Source organism: Pseudopipra pipra, chromosome W (assembly GCF_036250125.1).
Source record: "Pseudopipra pipra isolate bDixPip1 chromosome W, bDixPip1.hap1, whole genome shotgun sequence".
NCBI lineage: Eukaryota > Metazoa > Chordata > Aves > Passeriformes > Pipridae > Pseudopipra > Pseudopipra pipra.
The window spans coordinates 24,510,109-24,535,432 of record NC_087580.1 but is presented as its reverse complement, the minus strand read 5'-3'; the positions used below and the strand labels follow the sequence as shown (position 1 = coordinate 24,535,432).

Here is a 25,324-nt window from a genome sequence, read left to right as displayed (position 1 = left end):
TGTGGAGATCCCTGGGACCCTTTTGGGGGGATCACTGTGCCCCCCCCCCGTCCCCCTGACCCCCCCGTGTCTCTTTTTGGGGGGGGTCAATGGATGCGGGGACCCCCGTGTCCCTTTCCGGGGGTGTCATTGTGTCCCCCCCGCCTCCCTGACCCCCGTGTCCTTTTTTTTGAGGGGGGGTCAATGGGTGTGGAGACCCCCGTGTCCCTTTCGGGAGGGAGTCACTGTGTCCCTGACCCCCTCCCCGTGTGTCGCCCCCTCCCCAGGTCTGTTGGGGTCCCTGGTGCCCCCCGGAGCTCTGGGTCCCCGCACGCGCCTGGTGGTGGCGAGCGCGCAGTTCTTTCGGGGGGGTAGGCGACCCCCTTCCCCCCCCGGGCCACCTGCGCTCGCCCCTTCCGCAGGGCCGATGGCAGCGACGTCGCCGTGCCCATGATGGCCCGGGCGGGCACGTTCCGCTGCGGTGAGACCCCCCCCGTGTCACCTCTTGTATCACCTGTGTCACCCCCCCCGTGTCACCCCCTGTGTCACCTCTTGTGTCAGCCCCTGTGTCACCCATGTCACTCCCCTGTGTCACCCCGGGTGTCCCTGTGTCACCCCCCCGTGTCACCTGTGTCACCCCCACTGTGTCACCCCTCCGGCACCCTTCATGTCATCTCTTATGTCCCCTGTGTCACCTGTGTCACCCTCCCATGTCACCTCCCCATGTCACCCCCCTGAGTCACCTCTTGTGTTACCCCCTGTATCACCTGTGTCACCCCCCCGACGCCCCCGTGTCACCCCCTTGTGTCACCTCTTGTGTCACTTCTTGTGTCACGTCCCTGCGCCCCCCCCGGCACTCCCCCTGTCACCTGCATCACCTGTGTCACCCCCCTGTGTCACCCTGTGTCACACCCTGTGTCACCTGTGCCACTCCCCCACCCCATGTCACCCCCTATGTCACCCTGGGACCCCCTGATGTTACCCCCGGAGTCCCCTTGTCACCCCCTTCCACTCCCTGCGTCACCCTCTGTGTCACCCCAGGGGTCCCTGTGTCACCCTGTGTCACCCTGGGGGTTGCTGTGTCACACTGTGTCACCCTGGGACCCCCCATGTTACCCCCCGAGTCCCCTTGTCACCCCCCACCACTCCCGGTGTCAACCCCCCTGTCACCCGCTGTGTCACCTGTGTCACATCATGTTCCCCTCACGTCCCCCATGTCTCCCATGTCCCCCCCCCGTGTCCCTTCTCCCCCCCCTTGTCACCCCCCAGGGGACTTGGAGACACCCGCGGGGGTCCCCTACTCAATGGTGGAGGTCCCGTACGGGGCGGGGCGGTGGCCATGCTGCTGGTGGCCCCCCTGGAGCGAGATGTCCCCATTGTCACCCTCACCCGCCTCCTGGATGGCCCCGTGTCACCCACTGGGTCACCAACCTCAGCCCCGCCCCCCGCCTGCTCGTCCTGCCCCGGTGAGACCCCCGGGGACACGGGGAGGAGACACTGGGGACACTGGGGGGACATTGGGGACACTGAGGGGACATTGGGGACACCTGGGGACACTGGGGGGGGGAACAGGGACCCCCCGGACCCCTGGGAACACTGGAGACACTGGGGGGGGGACATTAGAGGGAGACATTGGGGACACTGGGGACACTGGGGGGGGACATTAGGGACACTGGGGACAAAGAGAGACCCTCGGACCCCTGGGGACCCCTGTGGACACTTGGGGACACTTGAGAACACCTGGGACACTTGGAGACATCTGGGGACACTGTGGAGGGGGGAACGGGGACCTCCCCGGACCCCTGGGGACACTTGGGGACACCTGGGACACTTGGGGACACCTGGGGACACTGTGAGGGGAGAACAAGGACCCCCCAGACCCCTAGGGACACTTGGGGACACCTGGGGACACTATGGGGGGAGAACAGGGACCCCCCGGACCTCTGGGGACACTTGGGGACCGCCCCCTGCCCGCCCCCTTCAGCTTCTCCCTGGAGACCATGTGGGACCTGCGGCCCCCCCTCAAGTCCTTGGGGGTCCTCGACCTCTTTGACCCCAAGGCCGCCGACTTCACTCCCCTCTCAGGTAAAGGGGGGGCTTGGGGTCCCTGGGGGGTCCAGTGGGGTCCTGGGGGTCCTTGGGCGAGTCCTTGGGGGATCCTGGGGGTCCTTGGGGGGGTTCTGGGGATCCCTGGGGGCATCTGGGGGGGTCTTGGGGGTCCGTGGGTTGCCTGGGGGTCTCTGGGGGTCCCTGGGTGGTCCTGAGAGTCCGGGGGTCCTTGAGGGGGTCCTGGGGATCCCTGGGGCATCTGGAGGGGTCCAGGGGGTCTCTGGGGGAGTCCCTGGGGGGTCCTTGGGAGGGCCCTGGGGATCCCTGGGGACATCTGGGGGGCTCTTAGGAGTCCCTGGGGAGTCCTAGGGGTCCCTGGGGGGCACTGGTGGGCTTGGGGGGAGCTCCAAGACCCCTCTTGGGTCTCATTTCCCCTCCCCCCTCTCCCCCTTTCCCACAGCTGCCATCGTTTATTCCTGAATGGCCCCCCTGGAAATCGTCCTGGATCGACCCTTCCTCTTCCTCATCCAACAGACCCCCACGGGGATTTGGGGATTTGGGTTTGGGGGGGGTCTGTGCCCCTTGGATTTGAGTCGGGGGGGGCTTCATGTTCCATTTATCTGGGTTTTGGGGGCCTCTTCCCCTTGGATTTGGGTCTGGAGGGGTTTGTGCCCCACAGATTTGGGTCTGGCGGGGTTTCTGCCCCTTGGATTTGGGTTTGGGGGGGCTCCATCCCCCTTGGGTCGGGGGTTTGGGATCTGTGCCCCACAGATTTGGGTCTGGGGGGGATGGATCCCTGTCCCCTCTCTCTCCCCACAGGTACCATCCTCTTTATGGGGCAGGTAACGGAGCCCTGAGAGCCCCATGGGAGGGGGGGTCACCCCACATCGGGGTCACCTCACATCAGGGTCACCCCACATCGGGGTCACCCCCACCTTGGGGACACTCCCACCTCGGGGTCACTCCACAGCTGGGGAGTCCCCCACGGAGTCTGTGGGGTCTGGAGAGTTGTATTTTATTGGGGAGAGTAACATATTTGGGGGGCCACCTCCATGCTCCAGGAGTAGGGGCAGTCGTGTCCTGGTGTGGGGTCACCCCTGTCCCGGTTTTGGGGTCAACGTCCCATCTTGTTTTTGGGGTCAATCGCACCCCAAATTTGGGGTCAAAGTCCCATCTTGGGTTTGGGGTCAATCGTGTCCCGGATTTGGGGTCAATCCCCTTTCATGGTGTTGGGGTCAACGTCCCATCAGCCCCCATGTCCCCTTTTTGAGGAAGCCCCTCCCCGTTGCCCTGGTGACAGGCCGTGCCCATGTTGTCATAGTGACAGACCACGCCCCTACAGTTGCCTTGAAAAAGAGACCACACCCCCATCACCTTGGCAACTGGCCACACCCCCTTCCCATTGCCTTGGAACCCGGCCACTCCCTTGGTGACAGGCCACGCCCCCTTCGTCTGGAAGCCCCTCCCTGTTTCCTCGGTTTCTGTTGCCCTGGCTACAGGCCGTACCCTCTTCTCGACAGGCCCCCGTTGCCATGACGACAGACTACGCCCCTCCCCGTTGCCTTGAAAACAGGCCACACCTCCTCCCGTTGCCATAGCGACAACCAACGCCCCTCTTTCCATTTTCTTGCTGACAGGCCACGCCCTCTTTTACGAAAAGCCCCAACCATTTATTTGTCCACAGGCCACGCCCCCTCATCGTTGCCACTGCCTACAAACCACGCCCCTCCACTGTTTCCATGACAACAAGCCCGCCGGGCTCCTCCCCGCCGTCCTAAACCGGAAGCGGCGCGCTGTGCGCGGTGACGTCACAGCCGAAAGCGGCGGCCCCGGCGCGGCGCTGCCGGAGCAGCCCCTTCGACCCCCCACCGCGGACCCCCCCCGGGATCCCCCGGAACCCCCGCCCCGACCCCCGGCCACGGCCATGGCCGAGGCCCCGCCCCCGGGACACGGCGCTATGGTGAGTTGGGGGGGCTCCGGGAGGGAATTTGGGGGGGGGATAAGTCACGTGACGGGGGCCACGTGGTGCACGGGGGGGCGAGGGGGATGATCGTGATCCAGGGTGCGACCTTTGACCTTCTGACCCGGAGCTGGGCTCGGGTTCCCACGGCCCCACGTAACCGATCGTGATTTAACCCCCCCTCCCCTTCCCCCCTTCAAACCCACAGGAACCCTCCCAATGAATGGGCATTGAGCCCCCACACGGCCCCCCCAAAACCCTCAGGGATCCCTTCATGAAACCCCCAACCCCACAGGGACCCCCCCATGACTTATACCCCTCTTGGACCCCCCAAAACCCATAGGGATCCCCCCATGGCCCCCCCAAACCCCAAGGGACCCTCCCCCCATTCCCTGAGCCCCCCCACCATGGCCCCCACCCCCCTCCCAAACCCCACAGGGACCCTCCCCCCATTCCCTGACTCATGGCCTCTCCAAAACCCACAGGGACCCCCCCATGAAACCCCCAAACCCCACAGGGATCCCCCCCTGTGTCCCCCCCCATGACCAAACACACCTCCTGCCCCCCCCAACTGCCCCCAATCCCCCCCGTGCCCCCCCCATTCTCCTCCCAAATCCTACAGGGACTCTCCCCCATGAAACACCCAAAACCCAGAGGGACCCCCCCAGGGCCCCCCCATGACCAAACCCCCTCCTGTCCCCCAGTGACCCCCCCAAGACCCCCAGTAACCACCCCTAGTCCCCCCAGATGTGGTTCCTGCTGCTCTTCAGCCTCTCACCCACTTAGACCCCCCTACTCCCTGACCCCAAAACCCCCTGAAACTGCCCCAAACTCCCTCCAAACCCCTCCAAACTCCCCCCAAATCGTCTCCCCAAGCCCCTCAGTGACCCCCCTGGCCCCCCCAGATGCAGTTCCTTCTGCCAAGGGAAGCTGAGGCTGCAGAACCCCCCACTCTGTGACCCCAAACCCCACATACACCCCACTAAACCCCCCCAAACTCCCCCCAAACCCCCTCCCCAAGCCCCCCAGTGACCCCCACAGCCACCCCCAGATGCAGTTCCTTCCACCAAGGGAAGCTGAGACTGCAGAACCCCTCACTCTGTGACCCCAACCCCCCCCCAAACCCCATATACACCCCCCAACCCCCCCCGAATCCCCTCCCCAAGCCTCCTGGTGACCCCCCCGACCCTCCCAGATGCGGTTCATGCTGCTGTACAGCTGCCAAGGGAAGCCGAGGCTGCAGAAGTGGTACCTGGCCATGGCCAACAAGGACAAGAAGAAGATGGTTTGGGAGCTCATGCAGGTGGTGCTGGCCCAGAAACCCAAAATGTGCAGCTTCCTCGAGTGGAGGGACCTCAAGGTGGTCTACAAGAGGTGAAGCCCCCTGCAAAAAACCCTGGGGAAATCAGGTTTTCTGCCCCGAGACGGCATTTTCCCCACCCCAAACAAAAGGCGGTTTACGACAAAAATAATGATGAAAAAGTGAGTTTTAACCCCAAAAAAGTGGTTTTTCTCCTGCCAAAAACCAGTTATTCAAGGAAAGCTCGCCTTGCAGCAGAGAAAAGCAGCTTGCCTGTCAAAAAAAGTGGCTTTTCCAAAAAAAAGTAGGTTTTTCACCAAAAAAGGAGCTTTATTACCAAAAAAAGATTTTCAACAAAATAGAAGAGATTTTCCAATAAAAAACACAGCTTTTCCAAAAAAACCCCAGATTTTCCACAAAAAAGGAGCTTTTCCACCAAAAAAGAGCTTTCTCACCAAAAAAAGCAGCTTTTCCACAAAAAACCAGCAGCTTTTCCACAAAAAAGCACCTTTTCAAAAAAGGAGTTTTTCCACCAAAAAGGGAGCTTTCCCACAAAAAAAGCAGCTTTCCCACCAAAAAAAGCATATTTTTCCCCCAAAAAACCCACCTTCTTCCCAAAATCTGCCTTTCCCAGCAAAAATCCACCTTTCTCACCAAAAATCCAGCTTTTCCCTGAAAAATCCACCTGTTCCACCTAAAATTCTCCCCAAAAATCCCCTTTTTTCTTCCCTCAAAAAAATCCCCCTTTTTCCCTAAAAATCCACCTTTTCCACCTAAAAATCCACCTTTTCCACCTAAAAATTCCCCTTTCTTCCCAAATTCCATCTTCTCTCCCAAAAAACCCATCTTTCCCATCCCAATTTTGACCCCTCTCAACACCTCAAGTTGAGTTGGCCATGAAGAGTTGACCACAAAGAGTTGGCCACAGTTGGGTTGGCCATGGTGGGTACAACCCTCCAACATTTGGGTGTTCCTTAGGGACACCCCCCATCTCTGGCTGGGTTTTTGGGGGTTCAGGGCCCCCCCCATAATTTTGCCCCCCCCGGTCCATTTTGATGCCTCCTGTGTTGGGTTGACCATAAAGAATTGACCATAAAGAGTTGGCCATGAAGAGCTGGCCATGGTTGGGTTGACCATGGTGGGCACAACCCCCTCACCTTCGGGCGTTCCTTGGGGACACCTCCCACCTCTGAGTGGGTTTTTGGGGGTCCAGGAGACCCCCTTTTTACCCCCCCACCCTCAGGAACTTCAGTGAGGCTCTGTAGTGTCCCAATGGCCCCTTGATTCTAGGAGTTTCTGCAGTGTCCCAATAACCCCTTGGTTCCATGAGGTCCTGCAGTGTCCTAATAGCCTCCTGATTCCACAAGGTTTCCCAGTGTCCCAGTGTTCCTTTTGTTCCATGAGGGTCTGCAGTGTAACAGGGTCCCTTTGGGGCCATAAGGCCTTGCAGGGTCACAGTGGCCCCTTGATTCCATGAGGTTCCACAGTCTCCAGAGGTTCCTTTAGTTCCATGAGGCCCTGCAGTCCCCAAATGCCCTTCAGATTCTCGGAAATATCCCATTGTCCCAGGGTCCCTCGTGCTTCAGAAGTAGCTGCAGTGGGACAGTGGCCCCGTGGTTCCATGAGCTCTGCAGTGTTCCAGGAATCCTTGGGTTCCAGGAGAGCCTGCAGTTTCACAAGGACCACTGGAACCCAGGAGGTTCTGCAGGGTCACAGTGGCCCCTGGATTCTTTGAGGTTCAGAAATATCTCAGGGCTCCCTTGGTTCCAGGAGGACACGCATGTCACCAGGAACCCTTGGTTCCAGGAGGTTTGACAGTGTCCCAGAATTCCTTTGATTTCATGAGGCCCGAGATTGTCCCAATGGACTCCTGATTCCATGAGCCCCCTCAATGTCACAATGGTCCCTTGGTTCCAGGAGTTTCTGCAGCATCCCAGGGTTTCTTTTGTTCCATGTGTGACACCTGCAGTGTCACAATGGGCCCTGAATTCCAGGAGTTTTCCCAGGGTGACAGTGCTGCCTTGATTCCATGATATTCCCTGGTGTCCCAGGTCTCCTTTGGCTCCAGAAGGCCCTGCAGTGTCACAATGGTCCTTGGTTCCATGAGGTTCCACCATGTCCTTGCTGGAACATGCGTGGCTGTAATGCTGCCCCACCTGCAGAGCTGCCTCCAGCTCTGGGCTCCAGCACAGGAAGGACATGGACCTGTTGGAACGAGTCCAGAGGGGAGCAGCAAGAGGATCAGAGGGATGGAGCAGCTCTGCTGTGAGGAAAGGCTGAGAGAATTAGAGTTGTTCAGGCTGGAGAAGAGAAGGCTTTGAGGTGACCTAATTGTGGCCTTCCAGTGCCAACAAGAAAGATGGAGAGAGACTTTGGACAAGGGCCTGGAATGACAGGACAAGGGGCAGTGGCTTCACACGGATAGAGGGAAGGGTTGGAGGAGATAGTAGGAAGGAATTCTTGACTCTGAGGGTGCTGAGATGCTCTTTAAGGCCCCTCCCAACCCAAAGCATTCCATGATTTTGGGACTGGTGGGGGGGGTGATGGTTGCAGCTGTCTGGCGCACAGGGATACAAAATGAGGGAATTTTCCATTCTGGGGGAAGGAAGGAGGGAGCAGCAGAACTGACCCCTTGGACACCTGGCAGGCAGACTTTGGCTGGAAGCTGCTGATAGGGAGCTGAGTGAAGCCCCCACAATCCAGGAGGAAATGGTCAGTGACCTGCTCTGCCAATGAGACCCCCACAAGTGCCTGGGCCCACATGGGATGCACCCAGGAGTCCTGAGGGAGCTGGAGAAAGAGCTGGCCAAGCCACTCTCACTCATTCCCCAGCAGTGCTGCAGAACTGCACAAGTCCCAGCTGACTGGCAACAAGCAAATGGGATGCCCATCCCCAGGAAGGGCCAAAAGGAGCATCTGGGGAACTCCTGGCCTGTCCCATTGACCTCAGGACCGGGGAAGTCCATGCAGCAGATCCTCCTCAGTGCCATCCCATGGCACGGGCAGGACAACCAGGGGATCAGGCCCAGCCAACGTGGGGTTGGGAAAGGCAGGTCCTGCCTGACCAACCTCATCTCCTTCTCTGACAAAGGACCCGCTCAGCAGCTGAGGGAAAGGCTGGGGATGTGTCTCTCTAGATTCAGGAAAGCCAACTTAGGCACCATCTCCCCCAGCATCTCCTGCACAAACTGCTCATGGCTTGCCTGGGGGAACTGTTTGCTGAGTGACAAAGTGGCTGATGGCCCAGGAAGTGGTGGGGAATGGAAGGAAATCCAGGTGGGGCCAGTCACTAGTGGGGTTCCCAAGGGCTCAGGGTTGGGGCTGCTCCTGTTTAACACTGTTCTTGATGATCTGGGCCAGGGGATCGAGTGCCCCCTCAGTAAAGTCGTGGACAACACCAAGTTGAGTGAGTGTGAGTTGAGTTAGGTGTGAGTGTGGATGTGCTGGAGGGCAGGAAGGCTCTGCAGAGGGATCTGGACAGGCTGGATCAATAAGGCCAAGTGTCAGGGCCTGCCCTTGGCTCCCAACAACCCCCTGGAACACTCCAGGTTGGGGTCAGAGGGGCTTGAGAGCTCCTCAGCAGGAAGGGACTGGGAGGTACTGCTTGACAAAGACTGGATATGAGCCAGAGTGTGCCCAGAGGGGCAAGAAGGCCAAGGGCATCGTGGCCTTTGTGGAGAAGAGTGTGGCCAGCAGGAGCAGAGAACTGATTGCCCCTCTGTGCTGGGCACTGGGGAGGCCCCACCTTGAGTGCTGTGTCCAGTTCTGGCCCCTCAGTGCAAAAAGGCCCCTGAGGGGCTGGAGTGTGTCCAGAGAAGGGAACAGAGCTGGGGAAGGCTCTGGAAAACATGTCTGCTGAGGGACGGCTGAGGGAACTGGGCTTGTTGAGTCTGGAGAAGGGGAGGCTCAGGGGGGACCTCATTGCTCTCTACAATGACCTGAAAGGAGGTTTTAGTGGGGTCAGGGTTGGTCTCTTCTACCAAGACTGTAGTGAAAGGTTGAGAGGGAATGGCCTTAAATTGCATTGGGCAAGGTTCATATTAGATATGAAAAAACCCTTTTTCCCTCTGCAGGAGTGTTCAGGCATTGCAACAAATAGCCCAGGGAGGTGGTGGAGTCTCTGGAAGTGTTCAGGTGGCATCTGGATGTGGCACTTTGGGATGGGGTTTAGGGGTGATTCTGGTGGTGCTGGGTTGACAGTTGGACTAGAAGATCTTGAAGTTCTTGAAGGTCTCTCCTCAGGTTTGATGTTCTGGGACTCAACCTCCCCCTCCCCCCTTCCTCTTCGAGAGTCATGAAATGCCTGGGGCTGTTGCTGTGCTGCTGAGCTGGGTCGGGCTCCAGGCACACAAGGGAGCTCCTGGCAAGTGGACAGCGCTGCAGAGAGACAGCTCTGCCCAGGAGCAGCTCCTCTGCACAGCCCAGCAGGGGTGAGGGCACTGCCAGGGCAGCTCAGGGACACCAGCGGGGCACAGACAGAGCTTCAAGGGGCTCAGCACTGGCAGGATGGCTGAGAGCTCCCTGCAGGAGGAACCTTGGCAGGGCTGCACATGGTGAGTCTGTGGCTGCAGGGCAGTGCAGGGGCAGCTCCTGGAGGCATCTCCTAAAGCTGGCCCAGCCCCAGCTGATGGGATGGGTGAGCAGGGGGCTGTTTTGGGGCACTTTGGAAGAGCTGTGAAGCCGGGAGTGCAGCCAGGGGTGCCCAGGGCTGTGGGGCAGAGCAGGGTCCTGCAGCCCAGGGCACTGTGCTGGGCAGGGACTCTGCTGTCTGCCAGGGGCAGCTCTCAGCCAGCTCGGGGAGATGCTCCCAGAGCTGGGGCAGAAGGGCTGTGGGCAAGGAGAAATCCCTTGTAGGTGAGGGCAGGATCCTTTTGATGCCATGGTGTTGCAGGGTCAGACCTGCTCACAGCTCCAGATCACTACAAGATATTTAACAGGGAGGATCTGACCAAGCACACAAAGTCAGGGGCTTTGGGTAGGCACTGGGACAGAGAAATTGTTCTCTCAGTTTAGGAAGAAGCACTTAAATGCAAAGTCTTTTACTCTCAGAGATGAATAATTCAAGGGCTCTCAAAAATCAGACAGGGTCCTGGGCAGTGATGAGCCTTCCCTTGGGGGTCAGCACTCTCCCATCCCAGCCCTTTTCTTCTCTCCTGGAGGGCTTGTGTCCTGAACTGTCCATCAGAGCTGCGCCTCTGGGCTGGCACAGAGGAGATTTCTCACAGCTCCTCTGTCATCAAGAGAAGTGGTGTTATTAAACATTAATCTGTGTGTGAATTCATCTTCAAGGCAGCACAAGGTGAAACACAGGGCAGATGGGGAACTGCCTGATGGACACTGCTGCTTTCCTGGCTCTGCACCAAGCCTCAGAGAGCTGAGCCCTTTTGCCTGTCTCTTCACACTGTCAGTCATAAAACTGAGGCTTTCAAAGCCTCAGATGAACATCTATCACAATAACAATATAACAATGAAGATTTGAGCCCCTGAAGTGATGATGGTGGAAAATAAAAAAGCTCAAATACTATTTTGAGGACATGCTAAGCCTCTGTTCTGTAGACCACACTCCTTAGAGTCATGAAAATGAATTTGTCCATAGAAGGTGGGTTACATCTGACATCCCCTGTGTCTGTCACAAACCAGCTCCATGTCCCCACTACAGCAGAGCAAAGCTGAGTTCTACACAGCACATGGCCAGAGCTCCTGCTCCTCACACCACCCTCAGCCAGCACAAAACAGAAAAAAGGAAATGCATTTCAGTTTCAGTTTATTTCTAGGAAAAATGGGGCAGCTTTGCTCAGAAGGGTCTGTTCTTCCTTTTCTGCCTTTTCTGATTCTCGGATTCTATTTTTAACAGGACCCTTTGCCGTGAAACAGCAAATGCCCAAGAGCAGCTCCCTCCCCCAATTTTTCCTCCTGGCATTCTCAGACAGGTGGGAGCTGCAGCTCCTGCACTTCTGGCTCTTCCTGGGCATCTCTCTGGCTGCCCTCCTGGCCAACGGCCTCATCCTCAGCGCTGTAGCCTGCGACCACCACCTGCACACCCCCATGGGCTTCTTCCTGCTCAACCTCTCCCTCACAGACCTGGGCTGCATCTGCACCACTGTCCCCAAAGCCATGCACAATTCCCTCTGGGACACCAGGCACATCTACCAGGGATGTGCTGCTCAGGTCTTTCTGCTCTTCTTCTTCCTTGGAACAGAGTTTTCCCTCCTCACCATCATGTACTACGACCGCTACGTTGCCATCTGCAAACCCCTGCACTACGGGACCCTCCTGGGCAGCAGAGCTTGTGCCCACATGGCAGCTGCCGCCTGGGCCACTGGCTTTCTCACTGCTCTGCTGCACACAGCCAAGTCACCCTCAGGAATGTGCTCAAGGAATGCTCTGACAAAGCAAATGCCAGTGCCCAGTTGAGAGTGGGAGTGTGCAGGGTTGGCCCAGCAGAACACCAAACCTGCCTAAGCTTCTGCCTAATCCCCACCCTGAGCTCTAAACCCCAAGCCCTGACCATTAAACACCCCCACAGCCCTTGGGAGCAGGGCAAGGACCTGGAGGGCCCAGAGCAGGCCCAGGGGGTTGGCAGAGGAATGGGAGGTGACCTGGATCTGCTCAGCCCGTGGCACACAAGGAGCAGAGGGGTGGCAATGCTGGCAGGAGTCAGCTGTGCCTCAGTATGCCAAGGGGGCCCAGGGCTGGCAAGGGGCTGAACAGAAGGAACCCTGAGACATTTTGGAAGCTCATGGGATAAGAAGGGCCACTGTGACAATACAGGGCCTCAGGAATGCTGAATCATTTTGGAACCTCATGGAACCAGGGGGCCAGTGTGACACTGCAGGGTCTCATGGAAACAAAGAAACCCTGGGAAAATGCAGAACCTCCTGAATTTAATGGGCCATTGTGACTCAGGGCAATCTCCTTGAGTCAAGGGGCCACTGTGACACTGCTGGGCCTCGTGGAATCCAAGGGACCCTGGGACACAGTGGAACCTCCTGAAATCAAGGGCCTATTGTGATTCTGTGTAAGCTCGTGGAATAAAGTGGCACTGGGACACTGCAGGACCCCATGGAACCAAAGGCATGCAGGGACACTGTGGAATCTCAAGGAGCCAAGGGGCCGTGGTGACACTGTGGAGCCTCATGGAACCAAGGGGCCACTGCGACTCCCCAGAACTCCATGGAATCAAGCAGACCCGCTGCCTCCCCCCCACCCCCGCAGGCTCTGCCGCCGCTCGGGCCCCTCTGGAGTCAGCGTTTCCTTTGGCAGCACAACTTATCTCTGACGAGAGAGTTTCCCAGAGTTGGCTTTCCCACCGTCCCTTCAAAGCCCGGCTCACCCCAGCTCCCTTTGGGGGTGACCCCCCGCCCCTCGCGCTCCCTTTGCGGTCCCACCCGCTCTTTCCCCCCCCCGCCACTTTCCCGCCGTGCCCGCCCCGCTCACCCGACAGGGCGGGGCCGGCAGGGACGGGGCGGGGACGGGCCGAGCGCTGATTGGCTGCGGCGGGGTCTCGAAAGGCGGGGCGTGCGCAGAGCGCCATGTTGTCTGCGGGGCAGCGATGGCGGCGGAGGGTGCGGATGCGCTCGGAGAGCGGGGTTCTGGGGATCCCCTCGGGGGCTGCGGGGAGCGCGGTTGTGGGTGGAAAGGCTGGAGGGCTCGGGAGGGTTTAGCCGAGGGGTTCGGGGGCTCCCGAGAGGCAGAGCCTGGGAGGGCGTGTCCCAGCGCCCTGGCTGCACTGCGCAGGCGCACCGGCGGAGTCCTCATGAGGGAACTGCAACTCCCGTGAGACCGCGCGCAATTGGCCATTTCCCGTCCCGCCACAGCGCCCCTGCCGGCCCGGCGGACCGACCCCAGGGAAAGGGGATCCCAATGCCCCCTCGAACCCCAGAGACCCCCAAAACTCAGCACACAGAGACCCCACAGGGAGGAGGGCCCGGGGGTCCCCTAAAGCCCAGCAGTGGGGTTTAGGGGATCTCCCAGCCCACAGGGAAGGAGTCTTGGGGGTGCCTCCCGAAGTCCGAGAAGGAGATGTACCACATCCGGGTAAGGGGATCCCAGTGCCCCAGTATAGCCCAGTGACCTCCCAGTGACCCTCAGTACGGCCCAGTAACCCCCTCAGTGACAACCCAGTGTGTCCCAGTGACCTCCCACTGCCCCCAACTATGGCCCAGTGATCCTCCAGTGAGCACCCAGTAACCCCCAGTATGGCCCAGTAACCTGCCAGTGTCTCCTCGTGTGTCCTGGTAATTCCCTAGTAACTCCTGAGTCCCACTCAGTGCCCTCCCAGCATCCCTCAGTAACCCCCCCATCCCTCCCAGTGCCCCCTGGTTCCCCCCAGTGTGTCCCAGTATCCCCCAGGAATTGGGGACATGGGAGACACCAGGGGGGGTCTCAGGGTGTCAAGGGGGGAACTGGGGACACCAAGAGGGTGCTGGGGACACCAAGGGGGGGTTTCTGGACTCACCCGCTCGTGGTGCTGCCACTCCTCTCCTCCTCGAGACCCCATTAGCCCCCCCCAAATGTCCCCCAACCCTCCTTTTTCCTTTAATCCCCTCCCCCCACAGATTCCTTTGACGCCCCCAATGCCTCCAAGAACCCTTTTAACTCCCCCAAATGCACCCAAAGGTGCCCCCAAACTCCCAAATCCCCATCCAAACTCCCCCAGATCCTCCCAAATCTCCCCCAACTCCCCCCTCAAATCCCTTCCAACCCCCCCAAAGAGGGATCACCCGGCAACCTGGGACAGGAACACAGTGGGCTGTACTGGTGGCACTGGGCTGTACTGGGAGGGCACTGGGGGAGCTCAGGTGTCCCATGACAATGTGGCCCAGCTCCAGGAGAGATCCAGGGAGCAGTGAGGAGATACTGGTTTATACTGGTCTGTCCTGGTTTGTACCCCCAATCCCCAAAGCCCCTCCTCAGCTCCCCCAGGACCCTCCTGGACCCCAAAGCCCCCCAGGCCCCTGACTTGGTCCTGCTGCCCCTTGAGCATCTGCAGCTCCTGCAGAACCAGGCATTTCATCAGCAAATTTGCAGCTGACACCAAGCTGGGGGTGTGTTGATGTGCTGGAAGGCAGGAGGGCTCTGCAGAGGGACCTGGACAAGCTGGATCCATGGGCTGATTCCAAGGGGATGAGGTTCAAGCAGGCCAAGTGCTGGGTCCTGCCCTTTGGCCACAACAAGCCCTGGCAGCCCCCTGGGCTGGGGCCGGATTGGCTGGAGAGCAGGCAGGCAGAAAGGGAGCTGGGAGTGAGGATGGACAGGAAGCTGAACAGGAGGCAGAGTGTGGCCAGGTGGCCAAGAGGGCCAGTGGATGGTGGCCTTGCTGAGGAAGAGTGTGTCAGCAGGAGCAGGGAAGTGATTGTTGGCCTGGACTGAGCGCTGGTGAGGCCACCCCTGGAGTGCTGTGTCCAGCTCTGGGCCCTCAGCTCAGGAAGGCCCTGGAGGGGCTGGAGCAGGTGCAGAGAAGAGCAGCGAGGCTGGGGAAGGGACTGGAGCACAAGTGGTGTGAGGAGAGGCTGAGGGAGCTGGGGGTGTTGAGGCTGGAGAAGAGGAGGCTCAGGGGAGACCTCCTGACTCTCTGCAAGTCCCTGCCAGGAGGGTGTAGCCAGGTGGGGGTGGGGCTGTTCTGCCAGGAAGCAGCAGTTGGACAAGAGGGCTGGGTCTGGAGCTGTGCCAGGGGAGGTTTAGGTTGGATATTAGGAAGCAATTTTTTGCTGAGAGAGTAATCAGGCCTTGGAATGGGCTGGGCAGGGAGGGGGTGGAGTCCCCGTCCCTGGAGGTGTTGAAGGTGAGACTGGATGTGGCATCAGTGCCATGGTCTGGAAAGCATGGCAAGGTTGGATCAAGGGTTGGACTTGATGATCTCAGAGGTCTTTTCCAACCCAGCTGATTCTGTGATTCTCTGATTGCCATTCCTGTGGCAGCACATGCTTGAGGCTCTATCCCCAGGGGGATAGAGATGTCTGTCCATATATATCTCCAAGGTTAGTCTGTAAAGGCAACACAGAAAGAATCGTGCCTTGCAGAATATACCATCTGAGGAGTCCTTCTGTTGTGCCTTTTGCAACCGGACATGCCTATCTCGTATTGGCCTTTTCAGCCACCAACTCACTTGCAACAAACATGGATAGAGCCCTTCCTAAATCTTCGTTTGCGAAGCCCAGCCATGAGTCTGTAAATGTGCGGTGTTAGAAAAGCAGGCTAAGTTCTGGGATGGTTGTAGAAGGAGAAAGAAGCCCAGAGGCCAGTGCAAGCAGGCAGCCCTCAGCTTGCACATCGTCTCCCCTCCCTGCAGGTTCCTGTCCTTGAGCCCAGGCCCTGAGGTGAGGCTGAGAAGTGGCGCGGAGGTGAGCCCAGAGCTGTCCCTGAGGTGAGGCTGAGAATAAGTGCAAGGCAGAGGTGCTGCTGAGGAAGGAGAGCCCCGTGGTGGGGAAGGCACAAAGCTGTGTGTGCCCATCCCCGAGCAGGTGCTGTTTCCATCCCCTGTGTGCCAGGTGAGCTGGGGCTTTGCTGCAGAGCTGCGGGCGCTGATTTGAGCGGCTGCAAGTGCTGAGATGGTGGGCACCCAGGAACACCAACTGTGCCTGGCCACGGAGCCTGCAAGGAGGAGCAGAGACAGCCCTGGCAGTGTGGGGGGCCAGGTTGTCCCTGTGCCTTCCCCTGCAGGCCTTGGCTGTCCGTGCTGGGCCCCTGTCCATCCCCATCAGGTCCCTGCCCGTCCCCCCGGGCTGAGCTCCCCCCAGGAAGTGCCGTGGAGCTGAAGCTGCTGCCATCCCCCCCCTGCAGCCGCTGCCCCAGGCAAGGGAGCAGCAAAGGCAGGGCCAGGAGCAGAGGCAGCAGCAGGGGAGCCCTGGGGGGGCCGGGAAGCTCTTGTGTGGGGCAGGAAAGAGGCGCTGGGCACGAGGCCGGGGCTGTGCTGAGCAGGCCCAGCCCTCACATCCCCCCAGCCAACGCCGGCTGCCCAGGGGGCTTGGGAGGGACCCCCAGCCCGTGTGCCCCACACTGAGCTGGCAGAGAGAGAGCCAAGGGACAGGGTTATGGGCAGGGCCCCAGGTGAGTTACAGGCAGGGCCATTGCAGGGACACATTGTGAGGGCACAGCCTGTGGCAGCAGAGCTGCCCAGGGCCGGGGGCAGCCGGGGGTGTTGGGACCAGCCAGTGCTGGGGCCGAGCAGAGCACGAGGCCTCTTGCAGAGCCCTGGAGCAGCCTCCCACTTGCCAGCCCGTCCTGGTGGGGTGACACTGTCCCCTCCCTCCAGGACACTCCCCCAGAAATCTTTGGGGGGCCTTTTGTGTATATTCCTGGTTCCTGATTGATGCTGGGGACCTGTGGGAGCCTCTGCAATCCCATCCATGGGGCACAATCTACGCTCCAGAGCTTGACTCCCTGCGGGCTTTGCAGGGAAATCTGTGCTCGCAACCTGAGTATGTCCCGACCCCTGCGCTGCCCCCAGGATATTTGGGACGAGTTCCCCCTTCCCGGGCACCCACTAGATGGGGGTTGATTGTTCTCCTGCTGTTGCTGCTCAGCTCCTGTCCCTGCCTTTCCTGCAGCTGTCGGTGAGCGGAGCAGCCACGATGGGAAAGGGGCGAGAGAAGCAAAAAGAGCAGGTGGGACCCCCAGAGGGAGTGCCAGGGGCGCTGGGTCACCCCCAAAAGGGAGCTGGGGGGAGCTGGGGTTTGGGGCACCGATGGGAAAGGGATGGGAGAGGGGGGCTAAGGGGAGGGGGGAGAGCGGGAGTGGGGTTGCTGTGGGGGTGCCTCAGTGTCCCCATGCCTTGATCCCTGGAGAGTGGGGGAGGCTGGAGAGAGGGGGGAGCTGCGAGAGCCCCAAGAGCCTGGAGAGGGGGCGCTGAGAAGGGGAAGCCTGGAGAGCGGGGAACCCTGGGATCCCCGGGACAACAGAGTGGAGAACCTGGAGAGGGGGAATATCTGGGAACGCAGCACCCCGAAGGCAAGAGTCAGAGGAGAAGGGACCCTTGGGACCCCCAAAACTCACAGCATCCCTAAGTGGGACCCCCAGAGGAGAGACTCTCTGAACCCCAGAGGGCAAAGACCAGAGAGGGGGAACTTCTGGGAGAATTTTTTTTGGCTGAATCTTCATATTTTGGAGTATTTTTCAGCTGAAACTTAACTTTTTGCAGTTTGGGGGGGTTCATCTCGCTATTTCTTAGGGGTTTTTTTCCTGAATTTTAGTGGTTTGGGTTTTTCTGGGCTGAATCTTGGTGTTTTGGAGGTTTTTATGGACACAGGATGCCCGGTGAGTTCTAGAGATAGACTTGGGCAGGAGGAACCCCCAAGCCAACGTGCTCAGCCCTTGTTTTCCCCCCCAGCAGGATTTCTGCTTCCCAAAGCTTGGGCAGATGGAGGAGGAGGCTGCGAGGAAGAGGAAGATGCCACGGGCTCCCCAGGCAGGTGAGGAGGAAGTCAGTGTCCCTTTGGGCGGGTGTTGTGCTGGCTCTGTCAGCCGAGCATGGCCCCGGCTGCAGGACAACCCCGCTGGCGCCGCCGTCCTGCCGGGGCCGGAGTTGGGGGGATGTCCTTGGCCTTCCCTCTGGGCCAGAGGCAAATCCCCTCCCTGTCCTTCTTGCTTCCTGCCCCAGGCCCCGAGCTGAGGACGGAGAGCCCGGAGGACAAATCCCCCCGGCAGAGCCTGGTGGGAGAGGCCGTTTTGAAGGGCTCCCCGGCGCAGGAAGGCAGCGGGGAGGAAAAGGGCCGGAGATCCCCCCGCAGGAGGGGCTCCAAAGCCAGCCCAGGGTGCTCTGAGGAGGAAAGAGCCAACCTGTGCCGGGAAGGCAGCCGGAGCTTGAGGGGGAGCTCTGAGCTGGTGGTCCCTGAGCAGCCTCCCAGCAGGGAGAAGCCTTTCAGATGCTTGGAATGTGGGAAGAGCTTCAGGCAGAGCGCCCACCTCCTCACCCACCAGCACATCCACACGGGGGAACGGCCCTACACGTGTGGGGAATGTGGGAAGAGCTTCAGGCAGAGCTCCAACCTCCGCACCCACCGTTATTTGCACACTGGGGAACGACCCTACACGTGTGGGGAATGTGGGAAGAGTTTCAGTGACAGCTCCACCCTCCACAAACACCAGCGCATCCACACCGGGGAACGGCCCTACAAGTGCTTGGAATGTGGGAAGAGGTTTCAGACCAGTTCAGCTCTCGTACAGCACCACCGGACGCACACGGATGAGAGGCCCTTCCGCTGCACCGACTGCGGGAAGGGCTTCAACCGGAACTCCCACCTCGTCACCCACCGGCGCATCCACACCGGGGAGAGGCCCTACAAGTGTGGGGAGTGTGGGAAGAGTTTCACCGAGAGCTCTGGTTTGACCCAACACCAACGGACTCACCGGTAAGGGCACCCTACGAGTGCCCCGACTGCAGGAAGAGCTTTGGCCGCTGCTTCCACCCCCAATGAACCCCCTGATGGGGAGGCAACCCCTGGAGTCCAGTGACTGTCAGTCCATCCCTTTCGACCACAAAGGGCCAGTCCCCTTTCACAGGGGCAGCTTCTTCCAACAGAACCCTTCCTGGGGGTTGTGTGGAGATTCCTGCCTTGGCTGGGGACCCCCCAAGGTCACTCCTGGAGGTTGAGAGCAGAGATCTCCCCACAAGCGTTGGTCTGGGGGAGTTCCATCCATCTCTAATTAAGAATTATTGCTTTTCTGCCAGCTTTAGTAGAATTGCTTCAACAATTGCTTTAGTGTAGAGCACTGTCCTATCTTATCCTGTACTACTGATAGTTTTAGTGTTTCTATTGTACAGGAAATAATTCTGATTAAGATCGTTTGTCTGATCAATTGTAACCCTAAATAACTCATTTCTATCAACTGATCTGATTTGCCATCATTAAAACCTGGGTGACAAAAGTGGTTTAATCACACCTCTCTAATTCCTCTAAACTGAAAGTGTTGGCATAATCCAAGGCTGGGATTGGATCCAGCAGCCCCCAGCACCCCACAGGAAGTTGGGAGCTCAGGAGTCCACCCCCCTGTGCCCAAAGACCCCCATGGGACCATCAGACCTGCCAGACCACCCCCCTTTTCCACCCTTCTCCCTGTTCCTCCCACTTTCCCATTTTCCCCTCAATCCCTAATTTCCCCCCAGAACAGTTTTGGGGTCACAACCCCTGTTTTTTCCCCCCTCTCCTGTGGTCACTGAAGGAGAAAATGAGGCTGCACACACAGAGTTCCATTTCAGGATTTGTCCGCCCATCTTTCCGGTGTCCCTCTTTCATTGGGGTTCCTTTGGAAACAGCGCCTGGGCTTTGTCTTTTAGTCCACCAGAATTCCCAGCGTGGCCCCAAAACAGTGCCCTGATCCCACACATTCCCCTCCCCTCATGTGCTGGCTGTGTTCAGCCACCAGAGAAAAACACAGGCTGCCATGCAGAGCGTTCCAAGTGGTTTCCACTTTGGCAAACAGCCCTCTCTGGATGGAAAACACCAGTCAAGGCCAAAACACTCCTGGTTGATCCTGATTAACTGAATGCAGCTGCTGCTGCCTTAACTTGTTCCCACAGAAATTCTCAGGGTTCCTTTGGTTCAAGGAGGCCCCACATGTCCCAATGGCCCCTGGATTCCATGAGCTTCCAGAGTCTCCAAAGGTTCCTTTAGTTCCATGAGGCCCTGCAGTCCCCAAATGCCCTTTGGATTCCAGGAGATTTCCCATTGTCCCAGGGTCCCTCGTGCTTCAGAAGCAGCTGCAGTGGGACAGTGGCCCCTTGGTTCCGTGAGCTCTGCAGTGTTCCAGGAATCCTTGGGTTCCAGGAGAGCCTGCAGTTTCACAAGGACCACTGGAACCCAGGAGGTTCTGCAGGGTCACAGTGGCCCCTGGATTCTTTGAGGTTCAGAAATATCTCAGGGCTCCCTTGGTTCCAGGAGGACACACATGTCAGCAGGAACCCTTGGTTCCAGGAGGTTTGACAGTGTCCCAGAATTCCTTTGATTTCACAAGGCCCGAGATTGTCCCAATGGACTCCTGATTCCATGAGCCCCCTCAATGTCACAATGGTCCCTTGGTTCCAGGAGTTTCTGCAGCATCCCAGGGTTTCTTTTGTTCCATGTGTGACACCTGCAGTGTCACAATGGGCCCTGAATTCCAGGAGTTTTCCCAGGGTGACAGTGCTGCCTTGATTCCATGAGATTGCCCAGTGTCCCAGGGCTCCAGAAGGCCCTGCAGTGTCACAGTGGTCCTTGGTTCCATGAGGTTACTTATTGCTTTATTTACCTCAGTCTTTAACACCCAAAGCAGTTGTCCTCAGCATCCCCAGCTCCCAGGGCTGGCAGTTGGTGATGGGGAGCTGAGTGAAGCCCCCAGAATGCAGGAGGAAATGGTCAGGGACCTGCTCTGCCAGTGAGACCCCCCCAAGTGCCTGGGCCCACATGGGATGCAGCCAAGAGTCCTGAGGGAGCTGGAGAAAGAGCTGGCCAAGCCACTCTCACTCATTGCCCAGCAGTGCTGCACAACTGCACAAGTCCCAGCTGACTGGCAACAAGCAAATGGGATGCCCATCCCCAGGAAGGGCCAAAAGGAGCATCTGGGGAACTCCTGGCCTGTCCCATTGACCTCAGGACCGGGGAAGTCCATGCAGCAGATCCTCCTCAGTGCCATCCCATGGCACGGGCAGGACAACCAGGGGATCAGGCCCAGCCAGCGTGGGGTTGGGAAAGGCAGGTCCTGCCTGACCAACCTCATCTCCTTCTCTGACGAAGGACCCGCTCAGCAGCTGAGGGAAAGGCTGAGGATGTGTCTCTCTGGAATTCCAGAAAGCCTTTGGCACCATCTCCCCCAGCATCTCCTGCACAAACTGGCTGCTCATGGCTTGCCCAGGGACCTGTTTGCTGGGTGACAAAGTGGCTGATGGCCCAGGGAGTGGTGGGGAATGGAAGGAAATCCAGGTGGGGCCAGTCACTAGTGGGGTTCCCAAGGGCTCAGGGTTGGGGTTGCTCCTGTTTAACATCGTTGTGGATGATCTGGGCCAGGGGATCGAGTGCCCCCTCAGTAAAGTCGTGGACAACACCAAGTTGAGTGAGTGTGAGTTGAGTTAGGTGTGAGTGTGGATGTGCTGGAGGGCAGGAAGGCTCTGCAGAGGGATCTGGACAGGCTGGATCAATAAGGCCAAGTGTCAGGGCCTGCCCTTGGCTCCCAACAACCCCCTGGAACGCTCCAGACTGGGGGCAGAGGGGCTGGAGAGCTGCTCAGCAGGAAGGGACTTGGGGGTGCTGCTTGACAGAGACTGGATATGAGCCAGAGTGTGCCCAGAGGGGCAAGAAGGCCAAGGGCATTGTGGCCTTTGTGGAGAAGAGTGTGACCAGCAGGAGCAGAGAACTGATTGCCCCTCTGTGCTGGGCACTGGGGAGGCCCCACCTTGAGTGCTGTGTCCAGTTCTGGTCCCTCAGTGCAAAAAGGCCCTTGAGGGGCTGGAGCGTGTCCAGAGAAGGGAATGGAGCTGGGGAAGGCTCTGGAAAACATGTCTGCTGAGGGACGGCTGAGGGAACTGGGCTTGTTGAGTCTGGAGAAGGGGAGGCTCAGGGGGGACCTCATTGCTCTCTACAATGACCTGAAAGGAGGTTTTAGTGGGGTCAGGGTTGGTCTCTTCTACCAAGACTGTAGTGAAAGGTTGTGAGGGAATGGCCTTAAATCGCGTTGGGCAAGGTTCATATTAAATATTAAAGAAACCTTTTTCCACTGAAGGAGTGTTCAGGCATTGGAACAAGTAGCCCAGGGAGGGGATGGAGTCTCTGGAAGTGTTCAGGTGTGTTGTGGGTTGACTTTGGCTGGACACCAGGTGCCCTCCCAGCTGCTCTATCACTCCCCTTCCCAGTGGGACAGGGGAGAGAGTAAGGTGGGAAAAAAAAACAACTTGTGGGTGGGGATAAGCAAAAACTAAAGCGAAGTTTGAGCGCGCAGAAGCCAAAGACAGCAGGGTTTGTTCTCTACTCCCCATGAGCAGCCATGGTCGGCCACTCCCGAGGAGCAGGGCTTGGGTACCTGTGAGGGTTCCTCAGCAGGCAGCCATTAGACAATGAATGCCCCCCTCCTGCTCCAGGCCTCAGCTTTTATAGCTGACCTGACCTCCCATTGTCTGGAATGTCACTTTGGTCAGTTGGAGTCAGCTGACCTGGCTGTGTCCCTTCCCAGGGTCTTGCCCTCAACTGGGGAGGAATGTGACAGTGCTGATGTTGTGCCAGCCCCGCTCAGCAGTGGCCCAAACACCAGTGTGTTATCAACACCTTTCCAGTTCCCAGTGCAGAGTACAGCACTGGGAGGGCTTCTGTGGGGAAACGAATTCCAGCTCAGCCAGACCCAATACAGTCTCCACCCCTTATTCCACACCATTTGTGTCAGACTCCACATAATTTATTTATCTTCTGACTATTCCATTGTATTTTTTCCTCATTACTGAGATCCCTCCTTACCAACACATGCTACTTAAACTACATTCCTAAACTGTCTTTAGACCCAACGTACATATTTATACATTTTCATTAACTACTATTCCCTGCCCTTTCACGGATAGGTCTTATTTTCCCATTTTCATGGCCTTCTTCCACCCCTCCAGATGTTGGGCTCCATTCCATCAGGATGGGTACTCAGGACAGGAGAAGCAACACAATCGTTGGGCACTGACACCAGCCCGTCCCGGGTCATCATTGCACTCTCCTTCCTCCTCACACAATTGGTTCTTCATTGGTTCATGTCATTCCTGCTACTTTACCTCCTGCAACACACAACTCAGAACACAGATCATCTTTCCCCCAAGGTTAAATCTCCTCGAGGCACACAGCGGGTCTCCCCATCTTCCCTCATTACCCACCAGGTACACCCTGGTCCCTGAGCAAAGACAATCCCACAGATGGGTTTGCCTTTTCTCATGGGAGGAGAACCCCACACTGACTTCCCCCCCCACTTCCCCATGTGTAGTACCGGGACTTTATCCCCTCCCACAGTGTGTAGGGGTTTTCTTTGGGCAGGACCAGGGCAGTTGGCAGATCCCCCAGTGTTGACCAGCCAAGTGTCCTCAGCTAAATTTCCTCCCAATGTTTCCATGTCCCATTACCTAATGCTCTCAACATGGTTTTCAACAGTCCATTATACCTCTCAGTCTTCCAGAGGCTTGTGGGTGATAAGGGATATGATAGATCCATTCGATGCCATGTTTCTTTGCCCAAGAACTTGTGAGATTATTCCAGAAGTGAGTCCCATTATCTGATTCAGTTCTCTCTGAGGTGCCATGTCACCACAGAATGTGCCTCTCGAGGCCTAAGATGGTGTTTTGAGCAGTGGCCTGGTTTACAAGATATGTTTCCAGCCAGCCAGTTGTTGCCTCCCCCATGATGAGTCTGTAGCTCTTGCCCTGGTGTGTATGTGGCAGTGGTCCAATGCAGTAAATTTGCCAGACCTTACCATATTGGAAATCCAGCCACCGCCCTCTATTCCAGGCAGATTTTACTTGCATGGCTCCCTTAATTGCTGCACACTTGTCACATTCATGAGTGACCTGTGTGATGGCCTCCATGGTCAGGTCGACCCCTGGATCACGAGCCCACCTGTACCTTGCATTTCTTCCCGGATGTCCTGATGTTCCATGGGCCCATCAGGCTATAAAGAGCTCACCCTTCTGCTCCCAGTCCAAGTCTACCTGGGCCATTCCAATCTTGGTAGCCTTATCCACCTGCTTATTGTTCTGATGTTCTTCAGTGGCACGACCCTTGGGCACGTGAGCACCGACGTGATGCACTTTCAGAGTCGTGTTTTCCACCCGTGCAGTGATGTCCTGCCACAATGCAGCAGCCCAGATGGCTTTACCCCTGTGTTGCCAATTGGCCTTCTTCCATTGCAGTAGTCACCCCCACAGGGCATTAGCCACCATCCAGGAGTCAGTGTAGAGGTGTAGCACAGGCCACTTTTCTCCTTTGGCAATCTTTAGGTCTGGTTGGATGGCTTTCACTTCTGCAAACTGGCTTGACTCGCCCTCTCCTTCAGCAGCTTCAACGCCCCGTCGTGTGGGACTCCACACAGCAGCTTTCCATCTCCCATGGTTTCCTACCACTCGGTAAGATCCATCAGTTAACAGATGGATCTCTTTCATTTTCTGGGAACTCATTATATAGTGGTGCTTCTTGGGCATGAGTCACCTCTTCAGGCAGTGCTCCAAAATCCCTGCCTTCTGGCCAGTCCATAATCTCTTCCAGGATCCCTGGGAAACTGGGTTTTCCCATTTGGGCTCGCTGTGTGATCAAAGCTTGCTCCACTTGCTCCATGGAGCACTTGGTTGCATGATGTACTGAGGGGATGTTCCCTTTGAACATCCAGTGCAGCACAGGCAAACGTGGTGCCAAGAGGAGACACGCTTCTGTTCCAGCAACTGCTGAGGCGGCTCGAATCCCCAGTATCTCCTTTTCAGTTGGCTTCTGATCCTCGATAACCCCGGCTCCAAAACCCTGATGGTCGACCTCGGGTTTCTCCTGGTGTTCTGTGCCAGAGGGTCCAGGTGAGACCATGCTCCCCAGCTGCCATGCAGGGGATATTTTGCACAGCTGGTCCTGTTCCAACAGGGCCCAGAGCTACTGCACGGGCTGTCTCCTGTTTGATCTGCTCCAAGGCCTGTTGTTGCTCAAGGCCCCACTCAAAATGAATTAATAAAGAGCATCCATGTCTCCCCCCCTCCTCCCTGCCCTTTCTCCCTTCCTTTCTCTCAGTTATTGCTGATCATGCCATCCCATGGAATGGAATATCCCTTGGGTCAGTCCAGCCCAGTTGTCCCAGCCATGTCCCCTGTGAAACACTTGCCCAGCCCAGCCCATTGGGTGGGGTGGTTGCAGAGACGCTTCCTGTGGGGCCAGCACTGCCCAGGGACAGCCAAAGCCTTGGGTTGGGACCAACAGCAGCCACGAGCACCAACCCAGCAGGACAGGGGCTGCTCTGGGCAGAGGGAACTGCAGCCCAGCCACAGCCAGGGCAGTGCTGCTCAGGGGGCTCTGCCAGCCTCTGCTATTCTACAGTTCAAGGAATCTTTTCCTTGGAGAGCTCTTTGA

At 58.0% G+C, this 25,324-nt stretch overlaps 2 protein-coding genes across 3 annotated transcripts; both read left to right on the top strand.

Annotated features, from left to right (window-relative positions):
* Positions 1-3,835: 3,835 nt before the first annotated feature.
* LOC135405592 (olfactory receptor 14I1-like) lies at positions 3,836-11,991 on the top strand. Its single transcript, XM_064640300.1, has 2 exons — positions 3,836-3,988; positions 11,143-11,991. The coding sequence occupies exon 2, from the start codon at positions 11,166-11,168 to the stop codon at positions 11,700-11,702; it is 537 nt and encodes a 178-aa protein (XP_064496370.1). The 5' UTR covers positions 3,836-3,988; positions 11,143-11,165; the 3' UTR covers positions 11,703-11,991.
* A 4,857-nt stretch (positions 11,992-16,848) lies between these two features.
* On the top strand, positions 16,849-19,115 carry LOC135405509 (zinc finger protein 239-like). 2 transcript variants are annotated; one of them, XM_064640214.1, is made up of 3 exons: positions 16,849-16,894; positions 17,620-17,698; positions 17,887-19,115. In XM_064640214.1, exons 1-3 carry the CDS (start codon positions 16,862-16,864, stop codon positions 18,639-18,641), a joined length of 867 nt encoding a protein of 288 aa, XP_064496284.1. In that variant the 5' UTR covers positions 16,849-16,861; the 3' UTR covers positions 18,642-19,115. The 2 variants fall into 2 exon arrangements, with proteins under 2 accessions (XP_064496284.1, XP_064496283.1); XM_064640213.1 differs by having other exon boundaries at positions 17,617-17,698.
* Positions 19,116-25,324: the final 6,209 nt, after the last annotated feature.